General features: G+C 44.5%; 2 protein-coding genes and 1 pseudogene across 3 annotated transcripts in view; 2 read left to right on the top strand and 1 right to left on the bottom strand.

Moving 5' to 3' along the window:
* The window catches only part of LOC135900506 (transient receptor potential cation channel subfamily M member-like 2), a 382,962-nt gene that overhangs the window by 267,122 nt on the left and 99,167 nt on the right, over positions 1–16,673 (bottom strand). The gene's annotated exons all lie outside the window — the stretch shown is intronic.
* Positions 5,857–6,941, top strand: LOC139057103 (piggyBac transposable element-derived protein 2-like). Its single transcript, XM_070534881.1, has 3 exons — positions 5,857–5,885; positions 6,241–6,859; positions 6,933–6,941. The coding sequence occupies exons 1-3, from the start codon at positions 5,857–5,859 to the stop codon at positions 6,939–6,941; spliced, it is 657 nt and encodes a 218-aa protein (XP_070390982.1).
* Positions 7,217–8,015, top strand: LOC139057102 (piggyBac transposable element-derived protein 3-like; annotated as a pseudogene).

The raw sequence follows: 16,673 nt of genomic DNA, 5'->3' as shown, positions 1-16,673 counted from the left end.
CCGGCGATACCCTCCCTATTTCTTATAGTGTGCCTATAATAACTTTTTTGCGTGGCCGTATAACGTTATCGAGCCTTTTCGGCACGTTTACGACATCACTCTGCCAGCTCTCCGTTCTTTTTTGAGGATCTGCTTTTGTGGTATTCTTAACCTTCTGTTGCATACAACCGTAGTTTTCGGCGAGCTACCGCAAGCTAAATAAGGGGAAGCGGTCCAATCGCAGACGCCGGCAGCATACCGTTCATCCGGTCATCTATATTCAGTGCAGTGGCTCGGCCCCATCGAAACCATCGCCACATGACTGTGCTCTTCACCTATTACGGACCAATTTTGGCAGCTTGCGCAGACTGTTCGGCGCATAAGCCGCTGCGCGCGACACCACAAGAGTGGACCAAATATATCCCGCACGGGCACTACATCGGCAGTGGGCACGGCGGCACTACTAGCATGCGGCGCGCTAATCCTCTCATCTTCGTTGTGCGGGTGAGGCCTTTTGGAAAGTGCTTCCGCTCTAGCGACCATTTTTTGGTGGTGCTGCCGTGCCCGCAGCTGTCACGAGGTGTTTTATATGGCTGTATTTCTGTGGAAGTTGCTACTTTTATCAGGAGACGTCGAAACAAACCCCGGCCCTGAACTAAAGGACATCGTTAAGCAACTGAAGGAAATTGCTGCTGATATCAAAGAAATAAAGGAAGAACGTCTTGCAGATATAGAGACCAAATTAGATGCCATAGCACTTCTAGAAAGGAAACTACAATCTTGTGAGACCGAGATTTCCCGCATGAGTCGCGTAATAGAAACAATGGAACAAAAAATCGATGACCTTGAGAACAGAAGCAGGAGAGCTAACTTAATAGTTTATGGCATACCGGAATCGGAAGAAGAAACAAGCGACAGTTTTGAGCACATAGTTAGCAGATATATCATACAATATATCCTAGAGCTGGACCCAGTTTCGATCGAACGCATACACCGGGGTTAGGCAGACCGCAAGCGAAAAAGACTAGGCCAGTAATTTTTAAACTTCTAAATTCCCGCGACAAATCGGCAATATTGAAGAAAGGTTTCAAACTTAAAGGCTCAAAATTTGCCATTGGGGAACATTGTTCTCCTAAAATACGGGACATTAGACAGAAACTGTGGAACAGTGCCAAAGAAAATCGCGACAAACACGACAAAGTCTCCCTCGCCTTCGACAAACTGTACATTAAAAGTCGCGCCTTTGTTTGGCACGACGAAACCAATGACAAAGTACCCCTTAAAAAACCGAAGCGGAATCAAACGAAACAAACGGCCCGCCAATGCCGCGGAGAAGAGCTCGATAAGACAACTAACAATCATAAATGTAAAAGCAAGAAGCTTACTAAACAAAACAGAATCTTTCGAAAACTGTTGACTGATCGCGAACCTGATATTGTCGCCGTCACGGAAACGTGGCTTTTCATGTTTCCAACCATGAAATCATTCCACCGAATTATTCAGTTATTCGAAAAGATCGAGGTTCCCGTGGGGGTGGCGTGGCTCTTGTGATGAAGAAAAACCTTCCATTTGTTTTACTGCCAGATGTATCAGGTGCTGAAAGCGTGTTTTGCAGGATTCTTTGTAACAATAGTACTATTTGTGTGGGTTGCTTCTATAGAAGCCCCTCTTCAGGTGATGAGAGCATTTCTGTCATTCATGAGTTTCTACACCGATATGCTCACAACTCTCGAACTATGCTGCTTGGAGACTTTAACCTTCCAGATGTAGACTGGGTAATTATGCATCACACATCATCTTCTTCAAAAATTCTGTTTGACCTAATGTTATCATTTAACCTTCACCAAGTAATCCTAGAGCTGACGCGTAAGCAAGGCTCAGCAAACAATATGCTTGACCTTATACTAATCAGTGATCATCTTTCAAGGCACCAAGCACAGAAAGAAATTATTGAAGGCATTTCAGATCGCAACATACCGCTATGCTTGTTGCCTCTGGACTGCTCGATAAGAACGCGTTGTAGTACGTCTATAGTAACCAACTTCGAGAAGGCCGATGACGCCAGCATACTAACCCACCTTGCGCAAGAATTTCAAGCCTATACTGAAATAACCTCCGACCCGTCAGTCGATGTGAACACAGCCTGGCCTCACTTCAAGAATATTGTTTGCTACTGTGTAGCTAACTATGTTCCGTTAAAAAACAAGCGACCACAAAGAACAAGCCCATGGATAACTCGCGAAATCATCCACGCAAAACGTCATGTAACAAGGATACGTAACTCTATGAAAAATCATGGATCATGTCCATGCAAAACTAGCAAACTAGCATGCGCAGTAGCACATTTTCGACAGACAGCCAAATAAGCTAAGGAACATTATTTTCATGTTACGCTACATAACTTTCTGACAAACAGCCCTCAGCGATTCTGGAACCACTTCCGCCCTACTAAAGACAAGTTATCGGACTTGTCTCCTGAGGAAAAAACTAACAACGCTAATGCGTACAATAACTATTTTCACTCGAATTTCACAAAAGATGACGGTAACGTGTCAGACTTGAGTAGCAGTTCAACATCGCGCATCGATCCTTTAATCATATCTGATGCGGGTAACCTTAACATGTTGCTCACCCTTGACCCTAAAAAATCATGCGGACCAGATGACATTCCAAACCATTTTCTAAAGAGATACGCAGAGTGGTACAGCCGATACTTGGGCCTCATATTTCGAAAATGCCTATCACAATCATCCTTACGAGACGACTGGAAAAATGCGAAAATCATCCCAATACACAAAACAGGAGACACCTCATTGCCCTCTAATTATCGACCATTATCTCTTACTAGCACCGCTTGCAAGATGCTCGAGCATATCATCCTTAAACACCTAACAAACTTTCTCCACACTCACAACTTAATAACGCCACACCAGCACGGATCCCGCCATGTACTGTCAACCTTCACGCAGCTTACGAAAGTTGGGCATGACCTCGCATTTAACATCAGTAACTGTAGCCAGGCTGATATAATATTATTACACCTTTCCAAAGCATCTGATCGCGTATGCCACAGTAAATCATTAACAAAATTGTGAGGTTTTATAGGGGACGGGGAAATTTTAGACTGCGTAACAGATTTCTTAACAAACCGGACACACTTCATACTATTTCAGCATGTGAAATCTGCGACAGTGCCTGTCACATCAGGCGTCCCTCAAGGATCCATGTTGGGGCCACTGTTATTTTTAATCTTCATTAACGACATAACGAGAAATATTGACCGTAACATCAAACCGCTTGCTGATGACTGCCTCCTCTACCAAACAATTAACACCTACGAAGATCATGTTTCGCTTAGCAACTCGCTAGACCAGCTAAATGAATGGTGCAAAAAATGGCAAATGACGATAACACAACTAAATCAGTTTGCATGACGGTAAGAAGAAAAAAACAACCTTACGACTTTCCATACTTTATTAACGGCACAATGCTAACGAAAGTTTACCAGCATAAATACTTAGGCATCACTCTAACTTCTGACCTAAAATGGGACGCGCAGATTGCCAACGTGACCTCGAAGGCATTACGCAAGCTATTTTATCTCCGAAGATGTCTCCGCCTCGCACCAACGTCGACTAAGCTTCTCGCATGCACTCCTTTTGTTAGACGGGTTTTAGAGTACGCTAACACAGTTTGGTTTCCGCACTCAGTAACTAACATAACAAAACTAGAAAAAGTACAGCGAAAAACGCTGCGGTTTATTCACAACAAGTACAAGCGCACAGATTCACCCACTAACCTTGCGGCTATATCGGGTTTAGCAACGCTCTCATTAAGGGCGAAGCAAGCACAGCTCAAATTTTTATTTAACTTGATTCGCAACTATTATAAGATTGACCTAACAAAATACATATGTTTTTCGTAGTCACGATCATCGAGACATAAACATGCACACGCTTTACCAGAATATTCATGCCATAATGGCACATTCATGTACTCTTATTTCCCCCTCGTGATAAGGGAATCGAATCTCGTCGATCTGTCAGTCATTTCTGCAGAGTCATTATCTCAGTTCACATCACGATTAGAATCCAGACCTAGTAATCAGTAACGCAGTCTTTTTCACATAATATGCTTTGCAATTCTTGTAAGCCATGCTGATTATCGTGAAGGTGTTCACTGTTATTTTTGTTCCAGTTTGCTGTCCTTTTCATGATGTAATCTCTGTATTGCTACGCATGTCTCCTAGAAATGTGATATCTGTATTGGTTTTTTTATGTATTCTCACCTTGTTCCTTTACATTCCTTGTTTGACTTATTAACACGCAATTGTTTATTACCATGTCTTTCATTTCTGTATGTACACCTGCTATGGTCCCTGACGGGACTGGCAGTATTGAAAATAAATAAATAAATAAAGTACCCGATCAAAGTAAGCAATATTATTCCTTTTGAAAGAAAACAAGTGTGACCTCCTATAAACCAGGACAGCGTTTGATTGTACTATTCAGGCCCCGCTGTGGGTTACAGCCTGATGCTTGCGTGGGTAGTAAGGTAAATTTGACGTCAAAGGGTTGGAATAAAAACATGTTGGAATAGCTTTACGTTATAGGACCCACGTTTAGCTGGACCTCATTTCCGGCGGCGAATAAGTAGAGTCTACCCCTAATAGAGGAGGTATTTCTGCTTCAGAGATGATCAGCAAGCACACATTTTTCTTCGCTGCGAACAATAAATAATTGTGGCCCGAAGCAGCAGGGGACACCGCTTATGGGCCAAGGATGCTTTTAGGAAAAGTTCCGCTAGCGCGATTTCACTCATGTTATCCACTAAGAAAAAATTACCAAAGATGCATTAGCATATAGTGCATGATACAGTGCCCGAAAAAATAAGAACGAAAATTATTTGGGACTGCCATCACACGACGTGATTATGACCGTAACCCCTCGGAGAAATCAGCGCAACAAGCTGCAAATGAACCCTGCGCAAATTAAGTGATCAAGGTTTCTGTGCCGGCGCTTGCAGAGTTTTTCGTCACCTACGTGTTGCACCATCCTCGGCCGCTGAATCTGAAAGGTTCCGTGGTTGCCGCGTTTTCTATTTGAGCGGAATTCAGCGCAGCAAACAGTCGATTCCATTGCTAGCAACTCATTCTCTGTCCTGTTCAGAGGCGCACAGTAAGCGAAAAACCTCCTTCTAAGCCCCACTTTTCAAAAAGATAGCAGAATGCTTACGAGAAAGAAGCCTAAGATTATTGCAGGCAGACAAAGAAGGCTGTTTCATCCTGATGCTGGAAGGCCTATTTAGGACACAGGCAGCCGAGACCATTCTGAACAATTTCAGTGGTATAGCTTTTACCCCCCCCCCCCTCCCCACCAAAAAAAAAACGGAAAAGGTTGGCGTTGCTGTGTTGGCGCATTACATTCTAGATTCTTTAAAGAAATCTGTGTAGAAGGCAGAGAATGGCCCCATGCGAGTATTTTTCACAGCGCTCGTCTGTGTTTCTTCGTGTTCTTCATCCTTAGTCTCGTTTTCTTCGCGCTGACATCTTCTTGACTCTCACCAGACTCATGCTAAGGAAACGTATGTTCCTTTGTTCCTGAAAATATACGAAATATAGCCAGCTACGGCGACAACGGTTTTAATCATATATCATGCGGTTTATATAGGAAAGGCGAACGACAACAAAACTTATTTAGCCCTTTGTATCCCAGGTGCCACAAACGTGGCAGTGTTATTTTAATTTTTTCGAGGTAGAAAATATGCTCTAGGAACCCCGTGTTCCTAGCTGCCACGAACGTGGCAGCTGGTGCTTGCACTCACTGTCAGTAGATGGCGCCACGGGGACCGCACAACAGCATTTTGAGCATCGAAAACATGGACTCCACGTGCAGCCGGCCAAGGCGGTAAGTGTGCGTTATTTTTCTGTTGTGGTAACCTGAACTCTGAGAATATAATATTGAAAACACTGACAGCAGTTTTGCCGAAGTCTAGCGAATATGCTTACGCAGTTTCATGTTGCTACGACTGCTCCTTGTAGAGCATTTCACTTCGTTCAACTTACATACACGTTTGTGGCAGCCAGGAAGCTGGGGTCCGTCCTTCCAGAGAAATGCATGAACGAGTATGATTTCTTTAAGCGCTTATGTCAGAGTATTTGCGGCACCGAATTTAATTTCCATCAAGTGAACCTTCATACTCGTTGTCTAGTAGCGACTTGTGTTGGTGTATTGATATTGAAGAACATTTTTCTATATGCAGGCAGCGCTTGACTGACAAAGAAATTCAAGCCATTCTTTTCGAATACCCTAGTGGAAGTGAGGACGAAAACTTGGAGGGGTCGGATTGCGATGAAGAATACACGCCGCAGGAGAGAACAGTGCAGAATGTCAGCAAAAGCTCTTCAGACAGTGAAGAAGAAGTGCAGGCCACATCAACCAAAAAGAAGAAGCAAACAAAAATTTGGCACTGGGTGAAAAAGGACATCAATATCAATCGGGGGAAGGAAGAAAGTGTTTTGAAGCCTGCGGACGGTTTAGAAAGAGTGAAGAGCCCCTTGAGCATGTTCCTGAAACTCGTTGACTCTGACCTCATTGAGTTCCTCACTTTCGAAACGAACAGATTCAGGACCCAAGAAAATCGCACGCGAATCCTTCCGGTGTCAGTCCTCGAGATGCGCACGTTTATTGGCATTGTCCTTTACATGTCTGTTGTTGACCTTCCCTTTAGAAGGATGTACTGGTCAGCGAACACTCGTCAAGCGGATATCGCCGACTGCATGACAAGAAACAGGTTCGACGAAATCATGTCTCTATTTCATGCAGGGAACAATGATGAAGCGCGGGAAAAAGGAGAAGAAGGCTATGACTGTCTCCATAAGGTGCGACATGTGCTTACGAGCCTAAATAACACATTTTCACAAGCTGCCAAACTTGAAACTTGCGTTGCTGTAGATGAAATGATTATCCCTTTCAAGGGCAGACATTCTCTGAAAGTTTATATGAAGAGTAAGCCTAAAAAATGGGGCTACAAAGCTTGGGCCCTGGCAGGCCGCTCTGGATACGTATATCGGCTTTACATGTATGGTGACAACCTAATCCAAGACCCCCCGAACACCCCGGAAGACGTAGGCGAAAGTGGGAAGGTCGTTTTGCGACTCACTCATGATTGCCCTCCGGGAACAGAAGTATTTTTCGACAACTTCTTCGCTTCAATCGAGCTTTTAAATGAAATGAAAATGAGAGGGCTTGGAGCGACTGCCACCATCAGAAAAACAAGATGTGGGAACTGCCCTCTGAAAACTGAAAAAGAATTGAAAAAAGCACAAAGAGGATCACTCGACTTCCGCTCAGAAAAGAGCACAGGAACTGTCATCTGTGCCTGGAACGACAACCGCACAGTGACAGCTGCATCAAACATCCACAGCATTGAACCTTTTGATACATGCAGGCGCTACGACAGAAAGACCAAGACTTATGTGGATGTGCAGAGGCCCAACATCATTAGGGTGTACAACCAGAGCATGGGTGGAGTAGACAAAGCAGATATGCTTCTGTCATTTTACAGAAATGACTTGAAAACAAAGAAGTGGTACAAAAAGGATATGCTTTCACCTCATCGATCTTGCGGCTGTGAACGCTTTTCTGCTTTACCGCGAAGCGAAATCGGCAGATATGCAGCTGGTTGACTTCAAGTTGCGGGTGGCACTTGGATTGATGCGCTCACTCGAGGGCATGCCCGGATTGAACCGAGATGGTGATGATCCTGTGCCTGCGAGTGTTGTGTCACCAACTAGTTCATTGAAGGCATCAGGTTCAGCAGCTGGAGTTGTTTCAAAGAGAGCCCATCATGTTGAACATTCTGTGCGGTACGACAATGTTGGCCATTGGCCAGTGAAAGTGGCGCAAAAAAACGCCCCCATGTGCAAGTTAAGCTCATGCACCAGGCGCACAAGGTTCTTTTGCAAAAAGTGTTCTGTGTATTTGTGCGTTGATGCACAAAAAATCAACTGCTTTGAGAAATTTCATGCATCCTAAATTTTCGGGGAATTTCTACCCCCCACTCCTAGCTGCAACGTTTGTGGCATAATAATATTTCCTATAAAATGAAGAGGAATCGTTTTAACTTTTTTCACGTGTCTTTCCATGAACATGAACTCTTTAAAAATATAGAGTTCAGCAATGTTCACCTCGTGAGACACCTGTGGGATATAAAGGGTTAGGTGGGAGCTGGTAATTGAACAGCCACTGGAACATCCTTCTTCGAAACGGAATTCTTACCCGCCATGATGGCTCAGTGGTTATCGCTGTGTGTTACAGCGACGTGGTCGTCTATCGGTTATATCGGGCGCGCTCTTATGAAGTCCGAAACGAAAACTTTCGTGCAAATAGGTTTAGGCCACCTTAACGACTCTGAAGTAGTGCAAAAAGCATTCCGGAATGCGCCATTTCTGCGTCTCTCATAGTTAGCCTGTGTGCTTCTGGATGTTAAAACTTATTTATTTCATTCAAAGGATATTTCGCTGGAACAAATATACGAATAAAACTACTAATTAGTTTAAAACTCTGAAATAGCTCCGCAGTTGTTCGAAACCGCTAAAGCTGTAGTGCGAGGTTCTTGAATAGTAGCTTTAAAAATGGTTCAGCGTTTGGTCTTTTCTGAAAATAGCACAATTGCCCATACACCTTTCATTGCACTTCCTCGAACACGTATTCCTATATCATCGAACACGTATTTTGTCTTCCCTATGTACACACACTCTTCCCTGTATACGCAGGACGAGGCGCGAACGAGAACCGTTCTACTTAACACAGGGTCATTTTTAAGTCATGGTGTAGGAAAGTGGTGAACTGTAGCTACCACACATGAATTGCATGGAACTGGGTAAATCTGCTCCAGTATCGCGAAACAGCACTGCCCACGGGGCGCTCTTGAAAAACGGCCCTCAGCGCCCTAAGTGACCAAGTGCAGCCAATACCAAACGAACGTGGGGCCGCTGGGATCACGTTCTTTTTCAGTTTTACGAAACTGTAACATTAGCCAGTTTGCCCTGTCTTTGTCGTTTCTCTCAAGTATGAATATGGAATACAGTGAAGAGGCTGCGATCACCGAATGAACGAATTTAGGTGTCGACGATTAAGGTGGTCCCTTAATGTACTGCTTAAGGTAGTCCCTGAGCGCTGCTCTATTTCTTCTCACTTCTATTTCTTCTCAACATGCTATTTCATTTCACGTCTCTTTATTTTGTATTATACAGGTACACAGTTTCTATAAAGAAGCGAACGCTGCTTTGTTTGCAGACAGACGACGCGCGCTACTCTGACGCCATATGGTAGCCATGGCTGCCGCTCAGCCCGTCTTGCGTGGCACAATGCTTTTCTTCTCACGGTTTCCTTCAACGATAGACGAGGGCGGCCTTTCTTTGCGGCGAAATCCTGCCACCAGTGTCAACGGCCAGAACACCTAAGGACTGTCATACCGAGCCTTCACTGGTAGCCGCTCGCCACCGCCAGACGCTGGTGCCGCGGACCGACCTCACCCGACGCCGCCGATGTACGTAGCCCTGTCCACCTCACGGCAACCTGCACCCTCGCCCCCCGCCCAACCTCAGAAATGCAGATGAGATCACCCAGGTGCACTCTATAGCAAAAGTCCACCCTTTGGGTCGTATCTTGTCATACAACAATAATTGTCATATGTCTTCTCCGCATTCCCTCCCTTTCTTTATCGATGCGAGCCCGGTACTTCCCAAGTCACGAATGGCATGCGCGTTATCAGCATGACCGAGCATTCGCGACAGGAAAGTAGCGAGCGCAGCATTTTCAAGAGAGGAAAAGCAATGAAGAGAGATGACGAGTATTCTTCTGGGGAAAATATCCACACCAAAGCGTGTACGTTTGATTAAGAGTGTGGCGGCGGATGGCGCCGCCGTCGGCCACTCAACGCATGCGCAGGCCGTTTTCATTCTGCTCCTCCTTCAGTTTCCTCCACGCGCGCTCTTCTTTTATTTTCCGCTGCGCTCCGTGTTTGCTTTCATCTTTCGTTGTGCTTGTTTGCTCGGTTACGCCGAGGAACGACGCCGACGCAAGCAAATACCATCAAATGTGTTGAGGCACGGTTTCAAAAATATGGGCCCACTGTAAGAGCTTTTTTATGCAAAATTACCCAATAAGCGCGAGGATTGCATATGTACATTGTTTTCTATGGTGAGAAAACGATAGCTGACAACGACGGTTCAGTGTTTCAGCGAAATAATATTTACTCGTGGAGAAGCCGTAAACGCCGTCTAAACTCAAGTAAGCGATCACTTGCACCGTCTCTCCATATCCCAGACTCAACCAAAGGCAGTTCCTTCGTAAGAAGAGTGAATTTTCTTGGAACCACTCATAGTGCCAACGGCACCGGAATTGAACGCGTGTCAAGTTAGCGACAAGGCAACTCGCCCCATGCCGTTAGCAGTGCGCAGACCTCCGATTGATAGCGGTGTTGCTGGCAAACAGTAAGATCTCTGTGTTGCAAAGAGAACCTCCTTGCTAAATCCCCTTGCGGCCCAGCTCCGGGGCCATTCAGCGAAAGAGGAGTGTTCGCGCCTACGCGCTGGCATCGCCGACACTCTCAGCGTTGCGGATCGTTCGCCAGCGATATGGTCGCTAAGCCTTCTACGGTTACTTCAAATTTGTAGCCGTCGGCACTTCCGAGTGAACCACTGACGCTCCCAAGCCAAAATTTTCTGTTACCGTTGTTGCTGCGTCCTTTCTTCACAATGATTTCACAGAAAGAAAATATGCTCATTTTTGCGGGGCCGGAAGTTGCAATACAAGCACGGGCAAGCCGGTTTGCTGTGCACCATCGGTAGCCATGCAGTGTAACTCAACTTGTACCGGAACTCTCGTTGGCACTGAATGTTTGACAGTGGACATGGTTTTAAGGAAAATGAACAATACGCATCCCTTTACTCTAGCAGACCATCTCCTCTGGAATAGAAGCTGCATAATCAATGCTTGTATGGCCAGCTCCGGCGACTTGCTGAAGCACCGTCAATGTGCTTTTTCAGCAGTAAACACGAACTGTTCACCGTTTATATTCGCTGCGAGATTGCATCAATAACATTTTAATTTTCTGCCCTTTCCTTTTGTAATTAGGCCCTCCCAAAGGCACCATGCAGCGCTGGAAACACAGTGGGCATTTATACGTCAGCTTCCATTAATATTACACTTGGCGCCACCAAAAAAAAAATTAAGAAATACCAGTGTTATATATCCTTGTACTAAAGACAAGTTTATACGTTGGTGCTAGAAGTATTGCCATTTTTTTCATTTTAATAAAGTCAAATGCACGCTCATAATTTGCCGGAGAAGCTCCAGAAATAGATCAAATGGTGCGCGATTGCACCTGATTTACAACGTAGCCGTCGCTCATGCTCGTAGCTTTCATGCCAAATATTATAATGATGGGGCTATATTATGGCTTTTATTGTTGCGATTGGACTTGCAGAAATAAGGACATTCTTCAATCTTGTCTTTTCGGGGGTTTTGCACGTGCCCCACCCTAAGGCCGCTCGTCATTTTCTTTTATGAATAAACAATGTGCGTGATGTCCGCTAGTGCCACTCTCTATCATCTTGAAACTGGTCAGTGATGTTGGTGCCGGACAGATTTTCAGAGCTCCATGGTGGCTATGAGCTCATTTCTCTATATTAATTTGCAGATTTTGTTAGGCTCTAAATTGTAATTGGGTAGGTTAATTTTCTTCGTTTCCTTTTTTTCGCGGCGTGCGCAGGTGTGTTTCCCATATATTTGGTATTGTAGGATAGTGAGAGCATCCTTCAGTATCCTTTAGCATCCTTTAGATATGTCGTTAGAAAAGAGAGTAAGGGGCGCAATATCTTCAGTCCACATTTCAGTGCCGAACAAGTAGCACATAAGTTACTGGAGTCGAGAAAGAACTTAACAAATGGCCAAACAAGCAGTGGGAATGTAGTGAGCTTCTAAGTCTAATAACTGCAGAATTACGGAAAAAAAAGAACCATGATCGGTGGAAGAAAACAAAAGGAACCAAAAAACTGGTGGAACAGAAACACAAAAGAAGCGATCGCCGAGCGACAGAAAACATCATGAGACCACAGGCAGGCAAAAAAGCGCACTTTCTGCAGGATGAACTAGCCAGAAAATCGGAAATATACAGAGTGAAAAAAATCTACGGATCAAATAGAGGTTCAAGCAAAAAGAAAAGGTGATATTTCGCGTCGGTTGTTACAAATACTTCAGGAAAAGAAGGCTGACCTAGAATATTTTTGAGCCACGTAAACTTATTAGGTAAGAAGTCTGGAACAATACAACAACATATCATAGATAAATATGAAAACTAAGTGGAAGGAGAGGCGGTAATAAACTACACCCGAAAATTACAGCCGAATCTTTACAAGGCAATAACGAGGTTGTATTTCAGGAACGAAAAGAGCATGGAAGAAAGCCAGTTAGAAAAAGGCCCTGGTGCTGACAAGTTTGAACTGGAAAAAAAAATGAAGAGAAAATTTCTAAACGCATAGCCACAAGGCTTGACGGGGTTTCCGATAGGCTGAATAATGAGCTAGGACGAAAAGTAAGGAAGCTCTCTTGAAAGCAGTATAAAAAAAACTGAAATAATAGACGTGTACCAGACAGTTGGAGACAAAGTAGAACTAATTTAATTTATCAAGGTCAAGGGGAAAACGATAGAATTGACTCATATAGACCGTAGACCATTACATCTTCAATAAACAGGTTTGCAATGAGGTGATAAAATTAAAGCTGAAAACACGCGCAGAGAATAATAGTTTGTTGGGAGTACTTCAGAATGGTTTCAGAATCGGCAAGCGTCAAGATGATCTTATTTGCCCTTACTATAAGTATTGAACTATCCAGACAAAAAAGGGGGCCATTATATTGTCACGTGGTAGTGACGGCGAAGAAAGAAGCAGTACGGTGGAATACAAAACTAGCTTTTATTGGGCGAACCTGTGCCCACAAAACAGGCTACACTTATAGCACAACGAAAGCGGCGAACACAGTCGGCGATCGTCGAAAATCTGATCAGCGGGTCAAGCGCGTCGGCTTTTATTGACATATTTATTTTATTGACATTTATTGGCGTTGTTTGGACATTAGCGCAGCCTATGACAACGTAAACGCAGAAAATGGAATATTCTGGAAGGGGAAGTCATAGGCAACGACTGAATAAAGCTCTTAAGAGATTTTTGTCTACAAAATACAGTTTGCGTTGAATAGGAAGGGATGAGGAGCGATGAGAAAGTCCACATCACCAAGGGACTGATGAATCGGTGCCCTTTAACCCCGCTGCTGTTAAGATGTGCATGGTAACATAGAAAGGGCTCTTGAGGGAAGTTTTATCGGGTTTAATTTCTCCTACATACAGGCGAGTACAGTAGTAAGGAAGCAGCTTCCAGGTTTGTTTTATGCGCACGATATTGTATTGCTACACTCTAAAAACTAAGAGAGTGCCGGGCACTCCCTTTGAGGGAGTAGCGGCTTGTCCCATATTTCACTCTCTTTTCGAGAGTAGATCGACCCTCTTTGAGAGAGAGTAGGTCAACTCCTGTTGACAGAGTTTTGTTACTCCGCCGCAAGGGATTGCTAGTACTCTTCTGCAGAGTGATAATACTCTTCCCACAGGGAGTGCTAGTACTCTTCCGCAGAGTGGTAATACTCTCACCGTAGGGGTAATGGCACTCCACCAGACCGAGTACTTCTACTCGCCCAAACAGAGTGCAACCACTCTTCCCAATACCCTCTTAGCGAAGTCCTGGCCACGCATGCAGGCAGGAAATCAGATCAAATTAGGGTCGCTGATACACCGTTCTCTAGGCGGCTCCTCAGACTCAGTGGCCCGATTCCAAGCGGCCTTCAGAATTAGGCGTGAGCAATGTTATGCAGGATTTTAAAGTCATTTTTCCTGGCTATTTGCTGCCTACCATGAGTCGTGACGGCTCGTAATCGGCCTATGCGTATGTGTCCCGAACGCCACTGCGGAGAAAAAAAAGCTAATTCACATTTAATCCGCAAATATTTTCGCATATTTCACAATCAGGAGACACATAATCTAATTAGAACACAATAGTCGAGGGAATCACACACTTATGGAGAACCACATTGCTCTATACATCACGTGGATTCGAACCCGCGTACACTCGCATCTATACAATTCAAAGCACACATCCTAACCATTACACCACAAAGCCACCACGCTCAATCGTGTTGTTTTAGAGCTTATATACATAACAAATGTATTTGAGGAATCGGCTGCGGTGGTTGGAGTTTCTCTGCAGTGTGCTGTGCTGTGCTGTTGCGTACTGGAATACGTTTGCGTTTGCATCATTTCCATTCCTTGCTACGACTAACGGAGGAATACAACGTAGACGACGACGTGAGAACTATTCACGGCTTGTCGTCACCCCAGGAAAATAACAAATGTGCCGTTCAGCTCACGATCGAGTGCTTTTCCAGTCCATGCATTATATGTTCTCCGAAAATACGCGGATACAAAGTATCGTGCCAACCATCCACGTATGTGAATTTAAGTCGCGCGTATACTGGTGAGCATTTCTGTTTATTTTTTCCGCCAGTTCCATTCGTATGTGGTCAACTGCGATGCCAGTACCAGGCATTTCGACGTGCCTCACGCTGCCGTGTAGGCGTTCTTTTCAAGTGCATTAGTTTAGAGTTTGGTTCAGTCCGCTGTGAGCTGTTGTCCTGCATTAGCAGCGGATCGTTAGCGTTTTGAAGAGCACGCATTCCAGCATTTGGAGACTGCTTATGCCGATAGCCGCGTCACATGCGTTGGCACGCATGTTTAAATGAGTAATGTGTCCACTTGTTACGCGTGCACTGCTCGTATCCTGTGGCAGTGCTCGTTCTAAAAGCTTCGAAGACCACCTACATTCATACGTGTGTTCAATATATATGCACAGGATAGACTTGCCGGCTAGTTGGTTGAGCATTTTAGAAGAAACAGCGCAACACAAGGACGACGCAAAAACATGGACAACACCACGAAGCGCTGGTGTGGTCGATGCTTTTTTTCGTCCTGGTGTTAGCGCTGTTTCTTCTTCCACGATACACGCACACCACAGGTACGCGAAAGTTTAGGAGTATAGGGCGTTAACTTTGTTTTCCCCGTTTCCTCTCAGTGTCAGTGGCACAATGCGTTGCCCGAAATAGCGCACGCTTACCCCCATATTCAGAAATGCATCATAACTTGAAGCCCATGCTTGACTTCATCTAAATGACGCAAGTCGTGAACGCACCAAAAGAAAGGCAGTGAGCGTCTGGGGGACGTTCGCACCAGGCGTCGTTTATATAAAGTCAAGCATGGGCTTTGTATTAATATACATTTCTGAATACGGGGGTTAGTCATCTACTTCTCACAGAAAATGTCGAAGAAACGCCCACCAAAACCAGGCACATTCGTAAACCTAACTAGGCAATACGAAGCTCCATAGAAAAAGAGTGGTATTAAAAGCTTTCAGTATTTTTCTTTACTCCAAAATGGTTGCGCTCTCGTGGTTTCAATGTACAGAGATGATGCAGCGTTAGCTAAAAAGCATGAATTTCCGAACTCCATGCCAAAATAAGCTTGTAAAATTATTTAGGTGCTAGAAACCAGGGTTTGTAGCGATCCTTGAAAACCCTTTATTTCTAAAATGCCATTTTCAAGGCATTGAAAAGCCTGGAATTTTTAGAAGTACTGGAAAGTCCTTAAATTTGTACACTTGGCTAGACATAGCAGACATTGCCAAGTGTTTTTTTTTCCCTTCTGTGACATTCTTCGCATGTCACAGAGAATTGTCTGTGGAGGTAATAGAAGGAAAGCGACATCCTTAAAGTTCAAATTACAAAGGAGCTGCAGATACCAGTTTTAGGCACATGGAACCGGCGACAAATGTACTTGGAGGAGCAGAAGCAGGAAGCTCAACGGTTGAGGCATTCAAAGAAAAGCCGTGATGAGTAAATTGAGAGCTACAGACACAATAAAAGATCACCTTTCTCCGGTGCTGTGTTGTTCCGCGATCTTGAGCGCGCGCGCGCGCGGTGGAGAACTCCGAGTGAAAAAGTAGAGCGCTCGCTACGCGTTCCTTTGAACTGCGGCGGCCTGTTCTCTTAGAAGCAAAACGATGTGTTCTTTGCTCAGCGTGCATGAATGATACATTGCCATGTTCGGGGCCAGCCACCTACAGTTGAAGCAGAAGATCACGCTACGTTTTGTTCTCTATTGCCGCAAGAGTAGAACTACTCTCTCTCTCTGAAGGGGGAGAGTGAAAAGCACATTTCACTCTCTCCTTGGTGAGAGAGTGAACAATGCATTTCACTCTCCTCGGCATTTTGCGAGAGTAAAACGACGCTTTGAAGAGTGAACCGGCCGCTTCACTCCTGCGATACCCTTCCTAGTTTTTAGAGTGTAGCTAACAAGCTAAGTGATATGCAACGCCTGGCTAATATCTGTGGACAGTTAGGCGAGAATGAAGGTATGAAATTGAGCGATGAAAATTGTGCAGCATGGTATTCAATAGACACAGCGAACAGACAGTGACAATAAAAGGAGAGGAAATACCTCGCGTAAAAGGATATAAATACTTTGGTATATGAATAAACGAAGGCAATACATATATAGAAACAAGAAAAACAATAGCAGTAATGGGA

Source organism: Dermacentor albipictus, chromosome 3, assembly GCF_038994185.2.
Source record: "Dermacentor albipictus isolate Rhodes 1998 colony chromosome 3, USDA_Dalb.pri_finalv2, whole genome shotgun sequence".
NCBI lineage: Eukaryota > Metazoa > Arthropoda > Arachnida > Ixodida > Ixodidae > Dermacentor > Dermacentor albipictus.
This window is presented reverse-complemented; position numbering and strand designations above follow the sequence as displayed.

What these genes read in the sequence shown, in the direction of transcription:
- LOC139057103 (XM_070534881.1), top strand. Translation starts at nt 5,857, where the DNA reads ATGGACTCCACGTGCAGCCGGCCAAGGCG. An exon ending in ACGTGCAGCCGGCCAAGGCG is followed by an intron (nt 5,886 to 6,240) that starts GTAAGTGTGCGT and finishes TTCTATATGCAG; the next exon opens with GCAGCGCTTGACTGACAAAG.